Source organism: Manduca sexta, chromosome 9 (genome assembly GCF_014839805.1).
Source record: "Manduca sexta isolate Smith_Timp_Sample1 chromosome 9, JHU_Msex_v1.0, whole genome shotgun sequence".
Classification (NCBI taxonomy): domain Eukaryota; kingdom Metazoa; phylum Arthropoda; class Insecta; order Lepidoptera; family Sphingidae; genus Manduca; species Manduca sexta.
In genome coordinates this window covers 552,066-575,447 of record NC_051123.1, presented here as the reverse complement: position 1 = coordinate 575,447, position 23,382 = coordinate 552,066, and the positions used below count along the sequence as shown (strand labels likewise).

At 37.1% G+C, this 23,382-nt stretch overlaps 2 protein-coding genes across 4 annotated transcripts in view; one reads left to right on the top strand and one right to left on the bottom strand.

The window, feature by feature from the left end:
• LOC115455700 (mevalonate kinase) overlaps positions 1 to 23,382 on the top strand; it is a 57,489-nt gene that overhangs the window by 14,059 nt on the left and 20,048 nt on the right. The window lies entirely within an intron of this gene.
• Positions 5,513 to 8,820, bottom strand: LOC119188803. Its single transcript, XM_037436750.1, has 2 exons — positions 8,097 to 8,820; positions 5,513 to 7,725 (listed from the first exon to the last, which is right to left on the bottom strand). The coding sequence occupies exons 1-2, from the start codon at positions 8,751 to 8,753 to the stop codon at positions 7,717 to 7,719; spliced, it is 666 nt and encodes a 221-aa protein (XP_037292647.1). The 5' UTR covers positions 8,754 to 8,820; the 3' UTR covers positions 5,513 to 7,716.

Below are 23,382 nucleotides of genomic sequence, written 5' to 3'. Positions count from 1 at the left end.
TTAGACGACGTTGTTGTGACGTGCCTTGGTACGCCAAGAGTTTGCCAAGCTTCAAGTCTTTGTCATAAAATGTGCCACTGTTGCTTCTGATTTACAGAAGGTAGCAGATGTGATGGCGACGAGTTAGTTAGTTAGCCACAAAAGTAGATAACTAAACTCAAAACTTGATATCGTCTATACACGTCAAATTTAGTTGAAACTTTTTTCTTTGTGTGACGGAAAGAAAATTGTTTTTATTTGAATATTGTGCAAAGATTGAAAGAACACAAAAGCCTTGATTTTGTTCAAGTACTTATGATGGTGACTGTATGTACAGTGTGTCGTATACACGACGTAAAATCAACGTAATTTACACTCATAATATTCTCCATATTATGGCCATTTCGTCACAACATTAATAAAAACAGTACGTCAAGTGCATTCGCTAAATGACTAATGTTATTGTGAAACTTCGTGCCGTTTCACGAGACAAAAAGATAATGCGGATGCAGTCACTGTATTGCGTTTTGTGCAATTGTTTTTATGAATCTTGTGTACTGAGCGTGTACACATGCGTTATATGATAAACTAGCTTTTGCCCGCGGCTCCGCCCGCGTTATAAAGTTTTTCAGGCTAAAGTTTTCTGTTATAAAAGTAGTACTTTCCCGGGAGCCTATGTTCTTCCCAGGGTCTCAAACTGTCTCCATACCAAATTTCATCTTAATACGTTGGGTAGTTTTTGAGTTTAATACGTTCAGGCAGACAGATGCAGCGGGGGACTTTGTGTTATAATATATTTTTTAGAACTTTTTAAGTGAAACATTCCCGTCATACATCATTGTTGCATAACTTTAACCGTTTACGCAGCGCAGGCAACGGAAGCTCTCATAATTCATAATTTTCCCCGTTTTTGCAACATGTTTCATTACTGCTCCGCTCCTATTGAATATAGCGTGATGATATATAGCCTATAGCACTTCACGAACAAAGGGCTATCCAACGTAAAAAGAATTTTTCAGTTTGGACCGGTAGTTCCTGAGATTAGCCATTACTGCCCCGCTCCTATTGGGTATAGCGTGATGATATATAGCCTATAGCACTCCACGAACAAAGGGCTATCCAACGTGAAAAGAATTTTTCAGTTTGGACCGGTAGGTTCTGAGATTAGCCATTACTGCCCCGCTCCTATTGGGTATAGCGTGATGATATATAGCCTATAGCACTCCACGAACAAAGGGCTATCCAACGCAAAAAGAATTTTTCAGTTTGGACCGGTAGTTCCTGAGATTAGCGCGTTCAAACAAACAAACAAACTCTTCAGCTTTATATGTATAATAGTATAGATGTGGTTAAAACAAAATGTATGAATCAGCGTTGACGTTTCTTATGTACAAAGTATACAGTTTTTATTACTGTTCTTACTTGGCCTGTGAATAAGCATTTTGAAAGCACAGAAAATGGAGCTAATGGTTTGATTCCTAAACGGGTTAACGCCCTACATTTTATGTAGTTAGCATTTTTGTACCGCGTGTGTCATTAAACGTTTATGTAATTAGTTCGCAATCAAGTGTCGCCCGCGTCGGGTGTACTCAAGCTAGCAATTTATATTGAATTATTGTAAATTAATATCATTCATCCTCATTGGATAGTAATAAATATAAAGTATAGAAAAAGCTAATGTTTTTTTAGTAAATTGTACAATTTTCGTGATTAAAAGGGATAAATTATTAGGTTATTTGTGATTATTTTTGTTTACACCTGTTAATGTATATTATTAATTTACGTACTATAATATAGTATCAACTTCTTCCAATGTTATTACATTACAGTAGTATGGATAAAAATTACTTGACAATAATACAAATAAAACAACTAAATCGAAAAATAACAGTCTTTTTACCTACCTTTAATACTTACTACCTTTGCCCGTATCTGTGGTAGTGAACAATATAAATAAATTAAAAAGTTCGTACACGTAATTTTTCCTCTCCGTAGTATAGATATAACAAACACGCCCACATTCAAAACCGCATGACATAGGTATGTATATGTCTTCGGTCGCCTGATGTGTGACGTAACGGGCGACACATCACTTGTCAAATTGTTTTTACATAATAATTGGGCGCGTTGCGTCATCGACCAGTTTGGTTGTAAATTATATAGACGCTCATCAATAATGAGCGCGAGTCGGGCTGTTTGTTCAGGTTCCGTGGGCTCGCGCTAATGGATTGATGGTTTGTGAAACAAAAAAAAAGCGCGTTCAGTTTTTTCGTCCATGTAAAGCGGGAAGTCAAGAAATTGACTTGTCAAAATATTTTTTCGAAGATAAAAAAGTTAATCGAAAATTAAAAAGAAATGTTTTAGTTGTCCGGTTTCTTTTGTGGCACATTGGTAACAGTCAATTAATTAACTTTATTGCCCAAGGAATCCTAGTCAACACCGTGGCCCAAATGCGAACCAGGCCCACCGGTGCGACGGCGCATTGTATAACACGCTGAAAAAGTACCGATTGCCATGCGCGGCGCATTGTGGCAAGTGAAGCAACTTGTCGCCCCTCCGTGAGTGTGCGCATGCCCTTATTATACATGCCGTACTATTCACTATGTTACTTGGACGTTTTGACCCATTTAATTTGATGGTGATTTTAGAGGACTGTGTTGTCGAAAATTTTGATGATTCCAAATTGCACTTGGACAGGTAATAAGTACTATTGTTTTGTCTATTTCCATCAAATAGTATTATGGAAGCATACATGTTTTTTCTTTGTCTTGGAAGTACAGTAGTTCGGGGCCGCTTCAAGTATTACGTAGCGCATTTTTTAATATTTTTTAATCTCCATGTAACGCGCCGTAACGTTTTCGCGAACGCCCCCTCCCCTTCCAATAGTTACGTAACTCTAAACTCTAGCTATGAAGAGAGATCAGTGTAATTTCCTGCATATTTCCTTTAAAATAATTAACTATCATTTTCATACTACTTAATAAGTAGGTAGGTAGTGTAAGGTGTATCTTTAATATTGTGTGACCTTCCATTACTCTTTATAATTGAGCGTATAATGCAAAGATGATATATTTATAATGTTTTTTTTTAATAAATTATCTCTGTTTTTAATGAGTAAATAAAATGTCCTAACATTGACCTATTGACTGTGAACTATAAGATCAAAATTAATTAAAATTAATGCTAATATTTTTTTTAAATTGGAACACCTTTATTATCCCTGTATTCATCATTAAAACCTCTTACTAAAATTTAATGGAGTTCAAAAAAAAATAATAAATAAAAATTGTATACAACGGGTGTGTATACATAAACCAAACGAAAGTCATTTATAATCGTACCTAAAAATAAACCAAGGCCATTACTCCACAGCGGTTAATAAAACAAATAAAATGAATCTCTGAAAACCTTTCAAGCTCAACAACACGTCTATAATAGCCGTATAAGTACTAAAAATAATTACCAACCTTGTACTAGAAATGTATACATATCTTATAATAATGAAGGCATCGGTATATATGTACTACGTACTAGATTTGGCGTTCCGAACATTCACGGTGTTTAACTGAATTGAACTGCAATCCATTCAAACTGACTTTAGTATGGTCTATATTGACAGATTGTGGTTGTGTACGGAATGGTGCTCATGATATAAAAACTCGAGTCTAAGTGTAAACCTGGATTTGAATAAAAAATATTCGTGAAATAAGTAAAATTATTTGTTGTTTGAGTGAATAAATGGGATATAACAGTGACGTTTTGGTCGCCATTTTAGTTCAGATTTTGAACAAATAGTTTATATGGACGTTCGTGTCTATAGAATATACGTCATCGAATGACTGTATTTGGTCTGATTCCATTACTTATGTAATGACTTGACGTAACTTAATAGGGCCGGCGCATATATGGCTCAGGGCAACGTAGAGAATTTTTAACTGATAAACTATTATCGACGTTGTCTTCATTTAAATAATATTCAAAATCTATTAACACCAGAATAAATTGCAGTACATATCCGCGGCGGCCCTTATAGTTGGAGAGCTGATAGACATTTTCGGGAAGATGTTTGGGGCTGTGTTTATTGTTAACTTGTATACTATAATGCTAACCTGGAGGGTGGCAGGTCTTAAGCGAGCCTTAAATAAAAAAAAATCATAATTGTTCTTGAGGCATTTTGAAATTTTAATATCATTACATTTTTTTTATGAGATAATAGATAAATACGTCAAATCATTTAGCCAGATTAGGACCTTAGCCGGGTGTCTGCAAAGTTATATTTCTTTTAAATCTAAGAAGATGAGCCTTTTCCCTCAGTTTGCCGTATGTCACTACTTCCTGGATTTAATCCTTTTAGAGGCACTTTCGAATGTCTTTTTTGTCAAATCAAGGGGTTAAATTCCTAGATAGTCAGTAGTTGTCAAATTTCCTGATTTTATAATTAATAATAAAGCATTATATAAGAGTGAAAAATACGAGCTGTTAGTCACAGCTCACGACATCCGCCATCATAACATTATGCCTGCTAACACGTTTAGAAAAGAATAAAACAATAAAATTAACATAACACTAGTGTGTATTACAATTTACGATAAATAAAATACATCCGTTACGTTCACCATTTATTCACAGATTAACTGACACATTCGTAAAAGCGGGGTAGTTGTACCACAACAATCGACAATCTACCTTCATTAATATTAAGATATTAATCCTTATATATAATGTTTGTTTGTCCAAGATGTTACGATATGAATAACACTTAACATGTTTGTGATACAGGCTTACTATAGTACACCTCACCACTTATTCTAGATAATAGATTCTATTTTAGCTAATGATGACGTTACATAAACTTATTAAATTCACAAAATCAACACAATAAGAAAAAAGCCTTTTTTATCTTCTAATTTTTTATATATAATTATATATATACTTTTTAATCAAAATCAAATCCATAGCGTTTAACCGGAACACGGGCACGTTTGGAGCGGGATCGGATAGGAGAGCTGGGTGAGCGTCGTTCAGGAGAATGTGCCGTATGCGCCACTGAACTAAGTTTCACCTGTGCATCTGCCGTGTCCGGCACAGACTGATGTGACTGCTTTGAAACATTTTCTGAATTGATAAAAGATGGTACAGATTGAAACTCACTAGTCGTAATTTTATCTGAGGTGGCATCCACGAGGCCATCCCCTAGCCCTAGCGAATCCGACGGTAACGAGTTAGCTGCCACAACACTGGATCTACGATTTAACTGATCGACGTGCCGATGAGAACACTTCCCATCAGATGAGCGCACTCTATAATTTGTCCTACCAAGACGATCAATAACTTGACCTTCAGTCCATTCTCCCCTCTTGCTATAATCTTTTAAATAAATGTCATCACCGATATGTAACTCTCGACGCGACCCGCGCTGTTCTAGTTTTTCGGACGCCCTTACCATTTTTATTGTCTCGCTCCTATCCTTTCGCAAAGCATCTAACCGTGTCCTTAAAGACCTCCCTTGCAAGACGCGTGCTGGACTTTTCTCCCGTGGTTGCATGTTCCGTATTGCGATAAAGCAATAAGAACCGATGCAGCGCTACCTCAATGTCTACATTATCGCATATAGCTTTCTTTATAACCCTTTTACATATTTTTACCGCATTTTCGGCGGCTCCGTTTGATGACGGGTGATATGGAGCCGAAAATGTTTGAGCAATACCGTTATTTGTCAAAAATGACTTAAACTCCGTACTGGAAAAAGGTGGACCATTATCCGACACCACTAAAGTTGGCAATCCGAATTGACTAAACAACTGTCTTAATATTTTTATAATTTCTTTGGCCGATGTGCCTCTCACTTTAAAAACTTCTATCCATTTCGAGGTGGAATCTGTGACCACTAAGAAAGTACTTCCTACCACGGGACCCAAAAAGTCTAAATGTATTCTCCTCCAGGGTCGACCTAGCCATGGCCATGGGCACGGAGTGTGAGCTGGTGGTGAAGAAGCCTGCGAGGCGCAGGTCCCACACGCCCGACACTCAGCTTCAATCATTTCATCAATACCCGGCCACCACACATAGCTCCTAGCTAGACTTTTCATTTTCATCATTCCCAAATGTGTTTCATGTAATTCACGCAGAACTAGTTTTTTATATTTATCTGGTATAATCACTCTATGCCCCCACATTAGACAGTCCGATTCTACATAAATTTCATGTTTGCGGTTAAAATAGGGCTGTAGTTGTTTCATATCAGTCTTATCCGGCCAACCGTCACGGACATAGCTAAAAACGCGTCCTAATATTGGGTCCTTCACTGTTTCTAGTCGCAATGCCCTATGGTCTAGTAAAAAAGCGTCCCGAGCAAAATGCAAATAAGTCTGCTCAGGTAAGTTCCTAGATGACTCACACTTTAAAGGAAGTCTTGATAGCGCGTCAGCAGCATTATTATCAGTTTTGACATATTCCATTACAAAATCATAGCCAGATAAAGTTACCGCCCATCTTTGCAAACGACTGGCGGCCATTAACGGTATGCCACACTTTGGCCCAAAAATTGCTAAAAGAGGTTTATGGTCGGTTTTTAAAATAAATTTTCTTCCATAAATGTATTGGTGAAATTTTTTTGTAGCAAAAACAATGGCCAAAGCTTCCCGTTGTATTTGACTGTACTGTTTTTCTGCTTCGGATAGGGCACGCGACGCATAGCAAATGGGTCGTTCTCCTATTGAATCTAGTGTGGATAGGACAGCCCCGATACCATATGCACTGGCATCACACGTTACTATTATTGGTTTGTCTAGACTATAATGTGCTAGCACCTCCGCGCTTGTGAGAAATCCTTTAACTTGTTCAAAAACATGATCACAGCTGCGATTCCATGACCACTCAGATGATTTTTTTAATAACTTAAATAACGGAGCTAAATGCATGCTAAGATTCTTAATAAACTTGCCATAAAAATTAACCATGCCTATAAAAGATCGGAGTTCAGTAATATTGGTTGGCCTGGGCAAATCCACGATAGCTTTTATTTTATCTGGATCTGTTCGAATACCATTTTTATCTATAATATGACCTAAGTAGCTGACAGAGTCGGCAAAAAATACGCACTTATTTTTGTTTATTTTGAGACCACTTCGCTTTAATCTTTCAAACACCTCCTTGAGAGCCTGTAAATGCCCTTGACTTGTTGATGCTGTCACTAACACGTCATCACAAAAAACTGATACACCTGGGATATCAGACAAGAGGCTGGTAGTAATTCTAGAGAAGATTCCCGGACTTGAAGCTAGTCCATATACTAATCTGTTATATTTAAAAAGACCACGGTGTGTACTAATCACCGTGTATTTTCTTGAGCTTTCATCTAATTCAATTTGATTATAGGCTTGCGACAGATCAATTTTTGAAAAATGAATACCACCACTAAGGTTGGACAAAAGGTCCTCTATACGAGGTAAAGGATATTTGTCAACCAATAATACGGGGTTTAACGTTACTTTAAAATCAGCACATACTCGTAATTTTCCGTCAGACTTATTCACTAAAACTAAAGGAGTAGCCCACTCAGAATGTTCCACCGGCTCAATAGTACCATTTTCTAACATGCTGTCTAACTCTTTGTCGACTCGGTCGCGCAGCGCATACGGCACAGGGCGTGCGCGACAGAACACCGGCACGGCGCCCTCCCGCACGTGAAGCGTCGCTCGACCGCCCGTGTACCGGCCCAGCGCTCCATCAAACAACTCACTGTATCTGTTAACAAGTATCGCAACTTCCTTATTATTATGCATACACGCATCAACCGATAAGTTGTTAACATGAAACATAGGCAATTTAATTTTTAACTCAGCTAGCCACTGACGGCCCAACAGTGGAGTTTTACCATTATCAAAAACATACAAGTCCAAACGTCTGGATATATTACCATATTGGACTAACGGTGTAATTAATCCTAAAGGCTTAACCGTTTTACCAGTATAATAACTTAAAGTCAAATTACAATTATGTAAGGGTAACTCATTAAAATATTTTATATATGTATTTTTACTAATGCAAGAGCACGGACTACCTGAATCTATTTCCATTGAAATTGGTATACTTTCTACAAAAATTGTAATGTTTACCGCTGGGTACTTTCTCAAGGACATCTGATGCATCGCTTCCACTTCCCCATCCGATTCTGACGAGTGACCAATTTCAGTTCTTCCTTCATTGCGCACCTCGGCAACAAAATATGCAGGCTCCTGACGCAGCTTGCTTGTAGTTCGCCGACGAGGCGCACTCTCTTCACTTCCCCGTTGGCGCCGGGGACACATACGCTTCAGATGGCCCACTTTCCCACAGTCATTGCACTTGAAGTGTTTGTAACGACAGCGCATAGCACGATGTCCAAAAATACCACATATTGAACAACTGCCCGCATTTTCTTTTGTTGCACCGCTGCCGGCGTGTTGATAATTTGCTACCGTTATATCGTATAATCCGTCCGCACCTTGTGATGTGTTCGCCTTGTTACCCTCCACCGCCGCAGAATCTCTTTCGGCGGCTTCCAATGACATTGCCAAAGTGACTGCATATGAATACGATAAGTCTGACTCAGCAAAAAGTCTCTGTCGGATGACGTCACTGGTTAACCCGCACACAAATTGATCACGAAGATTGTCGTTTAAAGTTTCTTTGAACTCACATTGTCGTGACAGCCTCTTCAATTCAGCTACAAATTGCGATACAGTTTCACCTGACTGTTGTCTTCGCTGTCTAAATTTATAACGCTCAGCCATTATTGAAGGTTTGGGTTGCAAATGGTCAGCAACCAAACTTGTCAACTCATCGAATTTTAAATCTGCGGGTTTTTCGGACTCACCAAATTAACAAATAATTCGTATGTTTGATCACCAACCACTGCTATCAGCGTGGCCAATTGCAATTCTTCTTTGATGTCATTTGCTTTGAAATACATTTTTAATCGTTCGACGTATGACCTCCAATTACCTTGAGCAAGGTCAAATTCCTTTATTACACCAATCGACATTTTATCCGTCATTTCACTAGTACAGCTTGATATGTTTATTTTATACCGTTTGCACAACTTCACTTTTTATCCTCGTCGCCAATTAGTGTGTATTACGATTTACGATAAATAAAATACATCCGTTACGTTCACCATTTATTCACAGATTAACTGACACATTCGTAAAAGCGGGGTAGTTGTACCACAACAATCGACAATCTACCTTCATTAATATTAAGATATTAATCCTTATATATAATGTTTGTTTGTCCAAGATGTTACGATATGAATAACACTTAACATGTTTGTGATACAGGCTTACTATAGTACAAACACATATAAATTTAATAATAAAAATAAAATTAACATGAGAACATAATGTTAAAAATAAAATCGAATTCGAAATTTAAATACTTGTTGATATACCGATTGTAGAAAATGAGTTAAGGTGGTAGCTCAAGGTCCATTTAATATGACGAAATTTTAAAGGCCGAAATATCCATGATTATTAATTATTTTTACGTTTTTCTTTCAACTGCGAGAACTAATCACTAACTAGACGTGAATTTAAATTCTTTACTTGCCAATACTTGTTTAGTTACCCAGATTAAAGCCGAAACAAAATGTATGAAAATGGACCTTGAGGTATCGCCTTAAACGCACTCGCGCTGCGTGAGTCAGGGTTTAAGTCTGTACACATTGTGGAGTCATTAGTACTGATTTAAGTGTTAATGGTTACTGTAGTATCAACAGGATTTCTTTACATAAAAATATTTAAACATGAAATTTTATCTTAACTTAAATATAAATAGGAATTTAATTAAAAGTTGAAATAACCCTCAATACAAAAAACTTCTAAAGAGCAAAAAAAATATATTTGTCGTTTAAATTTATTATAAATGCCAAATAATATTTTGACTTGAATGTCGTCGCGTTGAGGACCGAACCCCGGACCGTGGAGATGAAAGTACTTTTTTTTTTTTCATTTATTGAAGTACTTTACCACAACACGAGCTATCAATCATCGCCATAACTATTTATAAATGAACACCGTACGGAACAATTGCAGTTGTTAAAAATCAAAGTGTATCGAACGTATTACATAGTCTTACGGTGAGACGTTATGTGGGCCAGACAGGTGGGCGAGTGGCAAGTGTGGCGTTGCCTCAAGGCTGTTAAAGACCAATGATTTATTAGGCAAAGTTCAATGGCCCCCGTCATTTTTCAAGTAATGAGCTAGTCACATTCTAGATGGCATTGAAAACATTTAGTAAATGGTGATGATCCAAAAAGAGGCTTATGATCAATATGGAATGTAATTTATCGGAATACCTTCCGTGCGCTTGCGCATAATGAGAAGCTGTTTTAGGAATTATTATTTTGCTATTAGCTCGCCATAATACAGTAATATGGACGAAGTAGAAATAGTGGTAGCTTTATGCGCTTGTAGCCAATAAGCCTTTGTATAATCGTTAACGCTGTCGATATGTATGAAATTGAAATATCCGAGCGATTCACTTATCGTTAAGATTAAAGTAATTCCCATATTTTTTTTATTGACGTTTAAGATTGCAGTAAACGATCTTGGCTACGCCCCTGGGCTTTCGTAAAGTAATTAGTAGAACCCCACCTGAGACTGTTATTAAGCACCTAGTAACTGATATAGTGTGTAATAAAACGGTTGGTGCGTGCGTATCAAATCCCCAGCATGTCGGTCAAGAGCGTTACGCCATTATTTCAAACGCTCGTGTTTACCAAACATTATTATAATTTATGCGTGCAATCCACATACATTAAAATGCACCTTTGAACTGTTCGGATATTTTAGTAAGTCCGAGACACTAGCAAATTATGCAGACTACACACGACGCGACCGTCGCACGGACTGTCCTCTCAAATATTCGCTTATCGGAAAGTTCATATCAATGAAATTATCACTAGATCAAAATTCCTAAACTCTTACTCTTTAAAAGCCAGTAACAAAGAACAAACTCTCAGTTATTGAAGACGTCATTTTGACTCCCGGCCTTCATCATTTCAGCCGGGAATCGTCCACTGCTGGACATAGGCCTCCCCCATTGAGCGCCATAGGGACCGGTTCTAGGCCTCATTAATCGGACTCCGGCGACCCTCACCAGGTCGTCGGTCCATCTCGTGGGGGGCGTGCCTACGCTGCGTCTTCCGGTTCGTGGTCGCCACTCCAGAACTTTCCCGCCATAACGGCCACCGGCCTTCAGTAATACAAAAATCTAGACCCCAAACTCGGTCAGTGTCGCGCGTTTAGTGTAATTATGTTAAATAGATGTGCGGCGAGCGAAGAGGCGTGTCCGCGAAGGTTGTTCAGATTTAATTCATACGTTATGGCTGTTACTTCATCGCTGAGGTTGCATTCGGTTTTCAAACCAGCAATTGTGTGAAGTTCATACGTAAGTGGTGACCGTTGCCCGTGAAGAAGAATTTTAGAAGAATCAAGTGGGTTACCTGATATTAAGTTATAAGAAGTATCGTAGTTGAAAATGGAAATTTGTAGGTATTAGAAAGGGGTAGGTTGTTTTAGACTCCTGAAATGTAACAGCAATTGCTATCACCTCAAGTGACTCTTCCTTGCTCTGGTGACTATAGCTGCATATGAAAAACATTGAATGTCCCAAAAAACGCGACTACTAAGTCGTTGTTTAATTTTGGTGTTTGTGATTGGTCAAGAGAGGAAAGCGTCAGTCACGTGTTAGTCTCTCAATCAATCACAATAAAACGACACGGAGTCGTATTGTGTTTTTTTACCACATTCTAAGCATAATGTAGTACCTGAGAGTTAAAAAAATTTCTAACGCATGTAAATTCTATCGACCCATATTATATCACTATGTGGAAGTCTTAATCCCTTTCAATTAACAGTGAAATAATACACATCTAATTTTTTTGTGGAATGTAAGGTTCTCTCAAATACCATAGAGTTGTAAATGGTCCGTGACAATGTGTTAAGTAAATATGGGCGTGTTATAGTTGCTCTCAAGGAGTGGGTCCGGTCCGCGGACGTGTGTGGACTGTTGCCACACTGATGTGTCGTCACATCGCAGCGTGCGTAAGAATTCGTGACGCGTTCCGCCCAATGACTAAATATAAAGAGGACAGGCCTCAAAAGTTAGCTATATGAATAAGTTATATTTATGTTAGGGAAATCGACGCAGAATTGTCAATATATATGTCTATCTCTTTTACTCAAAGCTTATTTGGAACGCAACAAAAAAAGACAAAAATAATTGCTTTCTTCGCATATGGCACTATTTCGTTTACTTCAACACACTGGGACCGCCTTGCGGCCGAAACGCCATTTTATGCTGGCCAGTCGGCAAGTACATGTAGTGTCAGACGATGTAAACAAATCTTCATAAATATTGAATTTAAAGTAATATAATCATATTCTCAATTGTTCAGTGTGTTTATTAGTGTATTTGTTAAGTTTCGAAAATGACTCAGTGTTGTGTGAAAGGATGCAAATCGAATTCACGCAAGAAAGACCCCGAAATATATTTTCATAGGTTAGTAACTGTTTTTACCGAAAATTAGCAAATATCTTTGTATAATTACTTTTTGGATGTGTTTTTATCAATTAAAATGATATGTGGATCTGGTTTGTTAAGCTTTGGACCCTTTTAGGCGTGATTTATACACATTAAAATCATTATGTTTGTTTACACACGAGCTTAGGGATGGGTGGGTGGATTTGTTTAGAAATTATTGATATCGATATTTTAACAGACGCCCGTTTATCAGTTACGGTTTTTGTCTTTGAAAGAATGTTAGAGCACACATCAATATTGTATTATTCAGAAGGACAAACTAAGTGAAATTAGAATATTTTTTAAGATAACCAAAAAATTTAAAAACCAAGGCAAAATGAATTGAGAATATTGAGCGACGTGATTGGAATCCTACACCAAATACATATTTCTTTACATTTTGAGAAGATATGCATAAACCACACGTTTAATTAACGCGAGTAAAGATAACTGTTTTCCAACAATATTCGCGATAAGTAAAATAGTAATGATTATTATACTTCACCTAATAAGTAGTAATATTACTTTAATATATTGCTATGAATAAAATTTGAATTGTTACATAAAAGAATAGATAAACATAAAAGAAACAACATAAAGATGAAATGTAAGATATATTTTTACAATTGGCGGTCTTATGTTTCGAGCAACCTTTGCATGCACGGAAATAGATACATAATCATATTGTTGTTATTGCAAATAATTTTTATAATTGATTATCTTAACCACCATTTTTACGGTCATTGATTTTAGTTTGCTGAACCATAGTTATGTTTCTCGATCAAAGAGCATAATAATAAAAATAAAAATAAAACCAACCAAATAATTGCTGGCTACGCTATCTTATTCCATTTATCATGTATTAAATAAATATCTTAATCTGTAACTTAAATTTTTAGCAAGGAATAGTGCAACATACAAATATAGATCAAACACAACTGGATGTTTGTCACAACAGGTACTGCTTTGTTTAACAATTGTTACTTATAAATCAGTTTCAGTTTGTTTGTTTACATTATGATTTGTTATATTTATATTATGGTAGTTCCTAACCCCTTTCGTATTTGATCTTTTTGGGGCTTGTTTGTCTCTCTTAATTCTTCGATGTCGATACAAAATTTTCGGTACTAGCATATCACTATTGTAAGGGGCGGAGTCGGCACCATTTTGTTCATGAAATGTGCCGCATGTCACGTGACCATATTACCCATCCTCTATACTTCTTTTATCATTGGTTCCGCCGCGCTGGCTGGTTACTCGGATCACTACGATTTGAAAATCGAATTTGAATGATTCTGAATTTGATTTGAAATTATAATCCGTTTTTTTTTTAAATTTGCCATTGTGTTTTCACTATTATAGTGCTCTTTGTTGTATTACGCCTTCTTTTCTTTATCGTGTTAATATATTTACTTTTTTTTTATTGTGTGTCTGTTTCTGTAATCTTATTTATGGTTTTCTTTTCTTTATTTTTGTGTCTTTTTGACATGTGACAGTTCATAGTAATTTACGTCATTTTATTGAACATTTTATCAGCAAAACGTCATCTAAACCTGTCCAGCTGTGTCAGCAACACACTAGACTAATTAGGCAATATAATATGTGCAACTGGTACCTTTGTAGGACTAGTTGGAGTCGCGTGTTGCTAAACTGTGCCGGCGCGGGCACGACATCGCGAGTAAGGAGCTGTGACGCGTTCCGCTAGCTAGTAGTAACCTGTAGTGATGGGGATAATTCATTTTGTATTTTACCGCATCAATATTAAAACTTGTTTTGTTTTATTTGGTTTTTTTGCTTAATAAAAGCATAGCAGCAGAATTGGTACCCGATATGGCGATAGGCTTACCCTTTACCACATTATGGAACGGATGCACTTGGCGAAAAGGGTAACATGGTTGCGCCTCTGCATACCCCTTCGGCGATAAATGCGTGATGTGTGTTTTTGTTTTTATGAACCTGCTAGTAATGTCAAATAAGAAATCTCTACACCATTCACTCGCTAAGCGTAGTAGACAGCGTATAGATAGATTTATAAACGTATCAATGAAATGTTTTATAATTTTGTGGCTCGCTGCCAAAACCAGTTAGACTTGAAATAACAAATTGAGGTAAATATTTACAAAAGGGGATCTCCTAGAAACAGCGCGTGTAATTACAAGAAATCAATTCAGTATTTTTGTTTGTCAGTCCAGACCTTTTATTCTACTTATGTTATATAGTATTTACAACTAAACTGGTTTTATAAATTCTTTGACTAATAATAGACTAGGCTATGATTTAGTAACATAGAAAATAATTATATTGTCCCACCGAAAGTAGAATTCTGGTCGAATCCGAAGCCGAAGGAAATTGATCGTTTATCACACAGAAATTTTGTTAAAGATGCCTACATCTACAATTAATAAAATTAATGATTTTATAATCAACAAATGGAGATTTATAAAGACTAGTTGATCTAGTAATGATAAAATCTCCACACAATTTGTCACAAATAATATTTCAAAATATCTTTGTATATGCATTAGTGAAAATATAAACATAAATGTATGGTAGTGTTCAGAAATAGCACGTCGCTACTCTACGCGGTTTAGAAGCAGACAGCCGTGAGACGTCCTGTTGTTATGTTCAGTGGCCGTGAGATGTTATCTGTAGAGATGCAGCGGAGATGTGCATTGCGCTCTTTAATGCGGGTATATTAAACTGTGCCAAAGTTGGGCACGGGCCTCTATTGTTGAGAGGGTTTAAATAGTCCATCAATATAGATGTGATTTACTTTCCTCAGTAATAAATAATAATCTGGAATTGGTGACCGACATGGCGATAGGTTCGCCTCTTATTTTATTTGTTAGGTTTTCCAGCAGACTTAACACTACGATTACTATAATTTGAATATTATAACTTATAGCTACAATGTAAGCCCAAGTTAGGAAATCTCACATCATGGGAAGGAAGTGGGCGAATCAGTTGCGCTTCTGCCTGTCCCTTCGAGGATAGAAGGCGTGATTGTGTTGTACTCGTCTTATGGACAAATAGTTACAGGATTTTTTGGAGTACTAAGATAATAGAGATATAAGTGGTCAGTAATTATAATAGGTATACTTAATATCTTTCTTGTGGGAACACGATACTGCTTTCACAATGCTGGATGTCGGTATATTTAGACATTTGTGTTTATCCAATCGGATTTTCATGAGAATTGCTTTCTGATATTTGTACGTGATAGTAATCAATGCTTTTGTTTAATGGTCGGCTTATTATCAGACCACGTATTGGTTTTGCCTTTTATTTATAAAAAACACGTATAAATTTGCTAGACTTCGGCCGTTTTCCATAAAAACACAATTTTAATATGCCTACTCGAGAATCAAATCAAAATGTCATTTATCGGTCAAAAAATATTGTTCTGATTGTTCTATTTCTGGATCGAAAAGAGATTGGCATTGTTTATTGGAAACGGTAAGTCAATATCAATGAGATCTGTGCACGCATTCTTACGACAAGGCTGGCGTGACTCATTCTAAATTAAATCCTTTCGTAAATATCCGAACAATTACCATCTACCAGCCGCTTATCTCTATTATACAAATAGCTTTTATTCGCCACTTTGGCTGCGTGAAGGAGTTTTTCGGGATAAAAGTCCCGCAATATATTTCCCGGGATAGAAAGCCTATAAACCTTTCCAGGGTCTTAAACTCTCTCCATACCAAATTTCATAAAAATCCGTTCGGTAGATTTTGAGAAACTGGATAACATACAAATAGACAGAAAAGAGGACTTTGTTTTATAATGTGTATAGATTCAACGGTCACTGAGGCATTCAGCGTTGTTTCATGGGTTCCGTTCTTGTTCGGCAGTTGAAATTTGTAATATCAACTCGCGGACAGACGATGCTTCTGATTTTGTTCTCGAGACGATAGACTTGTCTGCAAAAACAAGCGTAAGGTCAAAAGAAGTATATATGTATTAGTGATGCTTCTGCCTACATATATTCAGAGATGAAGCCGTGAGAGTAAAAATAGGGGGACAAGCAAATCGCTCGCTTGATGTTAAAACCCTGACTACAGTTATCTGAAACATAGTATTATTTTAATTAATTGTAATATTAGTAGCAATTTTAATTTACCACCGACTCCAAAATTGGTAAACAGTATATAGTATTATTAAATTATTGTTTGGTTTTCAGTGGTTTTTGAAGGCATTATAATTTTTTTGATTACATAAAAATGATATATAAATAAATCGTGGTCAGATTGCTGCATATTCATGCGGTCTCTGAAAGGTCACGGACGGCGTGGACGCAACACTGTGGTGCAATCCTCGATGATCTGAGAGGGTCGACGACTCGTCTGTCGGTTTCAAATCCGCTCGCTTTTCAATGACATAATGTGTATTAAGGTTGGCATGATTATGTTTGATAGCCACTTGGAGCCACGTCAATGTCTAATGACCATTATTATGGGTAATTAAAGTAATGCGAAGTAACATAAAAATGGAATAACGCAAATCCGACCACAAATCTCGGAGTGATCGGTACACATTAAGAAAATACAAACACACAAATTGATTAACTCCTTCCTTTTAGAAATCAGTTATAAATTTATTTCAAATATTTGCTGTAAATCAATATACTTTTACGTTTTATTTCGATACGATAATTAACGGCATAGGACTTATGCGTGATCCCATCCTAGAACTGCTTTGTAGTGGTTGATGCTGCAGTAATTTAACAATTCGCGGGCTTGGTCAATATATTTGCCATTACATTTTTAAAGACTGCGCCAAAATTCCTAAATAGGTATTGTGTTATTGAATACAGCTAACACTATAACTTTTTAAGGAGGTAGTTAGGTAGGGATAGAGAAGGAATTGATTGCGAATATTTTATCAGTACTCTACAGCACCGCTTGGGAAAGTGTAGACTTAATTTACCTGCGTTTCTAGCATTGTCCGCGACGGGCTTAAATAAATTATTTTTCTTCCACTCTCCTTTAAATGTGGGGTCAAAGTGAATAACTTTCACTATATTGCATAAAATTTTCCTCAGTTTACGACAGCTAACTATTGGCTTGTATCAAATACCATCTATTTAAAACTCGATATATTATTACACGTTTAATAACAAGCGTGTTATTGTTTGAAAGGCAACTAACGAATGTGCAGTGTTTACTCTGTGCGCCGAGCCGAATGAAAACAACTGCGCGATTATAATTATTTGTATTGCACTTGTGATATAGTTTTGGAGGATTAATGATCTCATTTTTGTGTCCTTTTCGCTAATTATTTCATATCGTAAATGATGTTACGAGGAACTTCTGCGATGGGCATATTCTTTTACAGTAAAATCTCAGTTCATTATTTGTCTCTCGCTTTGCTATGGAGGGAAGTGGACAATTAATATTTCCTACACCTCCCTATTTGATTAATTCTGTTTTAAGATTAGTATTATCTGAGACTCGGCGAGGTTTATCGCTCGGTGTCCTAATGCGTGCTGCCGATCCTGGCTTATAGGTGTTGCGGCGGCGCACGTGAAAATGCTATATTCTCTGTAAAAGAGGCATTTTCTGCTAGTCAACCTGACAGTTCCTATCGCTTCTATGAGCTATGTGCCCACTGTCACTTTAGTTTTGAATTCGCTGATATATGTGGACTGAATGACCTAATACCTCAAGGTCGTTCGAAGCAGACCGACCGACATGTTGAAAAGAAAAGCGAAAGTTTCTAAAACAGTTGGTATCTTTGTTAGAAGTAAACCGTTGGGCAGATTTGAAATTTAACAGGGATAGACTGTGTTCCCGATTTAACTATATAGTATTTACATCTTCGAAAGAACACAGTGCTTCTTTTTTATTGCCGGGATTGTTTACGCAAGGCACAAGTAATGCTTTAACATTCATAAAGTAGAAAAAATATTATATCGAACATGATAAAAAATAAACGCTGAACATTGAACTTTACGAATTGAGTAACCTCCTACATTTTTGAAGTTCAAAAAAGGATGACACAACTCCAATTCATCATGTGAAATACAAAAAAAAACATTCGACAGTTTCAAGAATCGATTGCCGAACCGAGCGGTCGCGGTCCGCTATCCAGGTCACTGGTGCCCGTGCGTGAATTCGATGAATGAACGTGATGACACGTAACTTTGAATTTTATATGCGCACGCGCACGCGGCGCGGCGGTTGCGGATCCGGTTGTGGGTTCGATGTCGACACGCGAAAGTTATGGTGATTTTGTTGAATTTAGGCTGTCAGAATTACGTGGATATAATTTTTTGATGATGTTACATTGAAATTCGATGACTAACCGCCGTTTACAACGAACAAACCCAATTGATTTTTTCAATCCGTCGCGAAAATTGACCAATCAGAACAAAGTTATTTTAGACATACAAATGACTTATATTGTTTGGTTCATCTTCAGTATTGGATCTAAAATTAAGATTTTGATTGTTTCTTGAAAACGACCGATCGCCACGTACTCATGTAACGCATAGATCAGGAACTATAGTACGCAAATCTCAAAAGTTTGTGCAAACAATTTTCGAACTTGTCGAACGTCCTTGTGGGACCAGCTTTCGCTCTCAATATTACCAGATTCAGGGTCTAAAAATAAGGCCAATATCATAAAGTCCGACGTCCATTAAAGATTTCTCTGGTTATGTTTCACGGGCGTCTTACAAACGGATATTTGTAAACAATTTGTACTTTCGTTTGTCCAAAGGCCGTGGCTTTCGCGCTAATGCTGGGGTCACACTAATATCTGATAAATAGCAATAATCGAGACTATACAGTCTTACTTATAAACTTGTTTTTGCGTTAAGAGGTGACTAAGAATTGCATGAATAGTTGTCAAAAATATCACCGGTTCCTAGTTTATACCTTATTAAGAGGCACGATGGCGGGTTTTGACTTACAGCTGATCGAGTAAAATTGTGTTTTAATTAAGAACGGCTTTGCGAATTTTTTATAAGTACGACTGTGTAAGTCTAGCCGATATGTAAGGATATTGGAAAACTGATGATAAGTTCTTCCTTTTAAACGTCGGAGTTATACAGCCTAGTATCAAAGGATTTGATTTATAGCGTAGTCATTTTACGCCTTGCGATAATGCGCGATAGATATTAACCTGAGTGTGGCCCCGCCTGACCGTGAGTGGTGTGTTTTTAGTGGCACGGTGAAAACTTTCGCTACTTTCACCCGCTCTATATTATTTTTATTAACCTCGCATGCTTGCATGCCAAATAATTATGAATTCTGACACTTGTTATTTACGGCTTTATTTAGGTTAAATCCGTATAGTTTATATTTTTTCTAATATATTAATTACTAGCTTTTGCCCGCGGCTCCGCCCGCGTTATAAAGTTTTTCGGGCTAAAATTTTCCGTTATAAAAGTCACGCTATATATTTTCCCGGGAGCCTATGTTCTTCCCAGGGTCTCAAACTGTCTCCATACCAAATTTTATCCTAATACGTTGGGTAGTTTTTGAGTTTAACACGTTCGGGCAGACCGATGCAGCGGGGGACTTTGTTTTATGATATATTTTTGTAGAACTTTTAAGAGGAACAATCCCGTCATACATCATTGTTGCATAACTTTAACCGTTTACGCAGCGCACGCAACAGAAGCTCTCAAAACTAATAAATTGTCCCCGTTTTGCATCATGTTTCATTACTGCTCCGCTCCTATTGGTCATAGCGTGACGATATATAACCTATAGCACTCCAGGAACAAAGGGCTATCCAACACAAAAATATTTTTCAGTTCGAACCAGTAGTTCCTGAGATTAGCGATTACTGCTCCGCTCCTATTGGGCATAGCGTGATGATATATATAGCCTATAGCATTCCAGGAACAAAGGGCTATCCAACACAAAAGAATTATTCAGTTCAAACTCCTAGTTTCTGAGATTAGCCATTACTGCTCTGCTCCTATTGGTCATAGCGTGATGATATATAGCCTATAGCACTTCACGAACAAAGGGCTATCCAGTACAAAATGATTTTTTTAGTTCGAACCGGTAGTTCCTGAGATTAGCCATTACTGCTCTGCTCCTATTGGGTATAGCGTGATGATATATAGCCTATAGCACTCCACGCACAAACGGCTATCCAACGCAAAAAGAATTTTTCAGTTTGGACCAGTAGTTCCTGAGATTAGCCATTACTGCTCCGCTCCTATTGGGTATAGCGTGATGATATATAGCCTATAGCACTCCACGAACAAAGGGCTATCAAACGCAAAAAGAATTTTTCAGTTCGGACCGGTAGTTCCTGAAATTAGGCATTACTGCTCCGCTCCTATTTGGATAGCCCTTTGTTCGTGGAGTGCTATAGGCTATATATCATCACGCTATACCCAATAGGAGCGGGGCAGTAATGGCTAATCTCAGGAACTACCGGTCCAAACTGAAAAATTCTTTTTGCGTTGGATAGCCCTTTATTCGTGGAGTGCTATAGGCTATATATCATCACGCTATACCCAATAGGAGCGGAGCAGTAATGGCTAATCTCAGGAACTACCGGTTTCAACTGAAAAATTCGTTTTGTGTTGGATAGCCCTTTATTTGTGGAGTGCTATAGGCTATATGTCATCACGCTATGACCAATAGGAGCGGAGCAGTAATGGCTAATCTCAGGAACTACCGGTCCAAACTGAAAAATTATTTTTGCGTTGGATAGCCCTTTGTTCGTGGAGAGCTATAGGCTATATATTATCACGCTATATTCAATAGGAGCGGAGCAGTAATGGCTAATCTCAGGAACTACCGGTTTCAACTGAAAAATTCGTTTTGTGTTGGATAGCCCTTTATTTGTGGACCGCTATAAGCTATATATCATCACGCTATGACCAATAGGAGCGGAGCAGTAATGGCTAATCTCAGGAACTACCGGTTTGAACTGAAAAAATCTTTTTGTGTTGGATAGCCCTTTGTTCCTGGAGTGCTATAGGCTATATATCATCATGCTATGACCAATAGGAGCGGTAATAGGTAATAGGAGCAGTAATGAAACATGTTGCAAAAACGGGGAAAATTATGAGTTTTGAGAGCTTCCGTTGCCTGCGCTGCGTAAACGGTTAAAGTTATGCAACAATGATGTATGACGGGATTGTTTCACTTAAAAAGTTCTAAATAATATAACAAAGTCCCCCGCTGCATCTGTCTGCCTTAACGTGTTAAACTCAAAAACTATCTAACGTATTAAGATGAAATTTGGTATGGAGACAGTTTGTAACCCTGGGGAGAACATAGGCTCCCGGGAAACTACTATTTTTATAACGGAAAACTTTAGCCTGAATAACTTTATAACGCGGGCGGAGCCGCGAGCAAAAGCTAGTAATAGTATATAGATTAAAAGCGGGGATAGCCTAGTTGGGTGTGGAACGGGACTGTCGAGACTAATGTTTGCAGGTTTAAATCCCAAGGGCGCGCACATCTTAGATTTTTCTAAAAAAAATGAGTGTAATTGTGAATTATCGCTTGCTTTAACGGTGAAGAAAACATCGTGAAGAAACCTGCATACCTGATAAATTCTCTATATGAATTTTGAGGATGTGTTAAGTCTAGCAATCCACACATGTTACGGTCTAATCCCTTTCATTAGCACATAAAGCCCGTGCCTAGCAGTAGGAAAATATATAATACAGGGCTGATATTATTTATTATATTCTTTCACACAACGAAAAACTGTTTTCATTACAATTAAATTACATTTACTTACAATAGTAGTGTTGCGTCAAATATTTTGTCAATGAGCGATGGCATACAAATAAGTTTAATCACTGATTAAAATGTTTATTCGTTCTAATAGCATTTAGTTGACTACTAACGTCCAACAATAGACTTCAACGCGATCCAATATATAAGTTGCATGAATTAACAGTTTTAATTTGCTTACCTTTAGGAGTCAACTAAAAATATGCAGTGTGTGTAGTATGGTGAAAAATATGATTATAATATTTTACTGTCATTTGAAATTATAATAAAAGCCTTGAGATGTTACAGACGATTGATTAAAGTTTTGTCCAAAATTAAAATTGATAATAATTTTGTAATCGAATACATAATTTGATTAGAATAAAATATTAATATATGGAAAAAATGTTATGAAGAACTTGGAATCTTGGATATTTATATATTTAGATTTCTAATATTACTAGTTTCGCTCGTGGCTTCAGCTCTTCTATACATATAAAATAAAGTCCCCTTTTCTGTCTGTCTATATGTTATCGATTTCCACAAAATCTACTGAACGAGTTTTTATGAAATTTGGTATGGAGATAGTTTAATACACTGAGAAGGTTATAGGCTACTTTCTATTCCGAAAAAATATATAGCTGGACTTCTATCCCGGAAAACTCGTTCACGCAGGCAAAGCCGCGAGCAAAAACTAGTTCTATTATAAAATGAAAATGATATTGTAGTTTCTTATTATTGAAAGAGAAGGTGTTCTTTGCGGCTTCGCCCACATAAAAAGCCTTTCCCGCTACAGAAGTTCGACAAACACGTCCACCTGTAGGCGCCCATGCCATCTATTTAAAAATCTGATTAAAACATTGAATTTTTTTATGGGAGCAAATTACAGGGACAAAATATAGCCGCATCTTTAGTTCGCGTAGTGTGCGCACGCCCTACGCACGTTTGACCAACGTACGTGACATAACTAAATATGTTTTTATATATTTCCACACATTCTGACCTTTCGGTGAAGGGCAGATTTAAATGCCGGTTTATTTATCGCGTAAACTTATTATTGATATATCCTTGATTTACTTAAGACGGTTTTCGAATGTGAAGTATTAACTCGCATTAAGCCAGCGTAGTCGGCTAAGCCTTG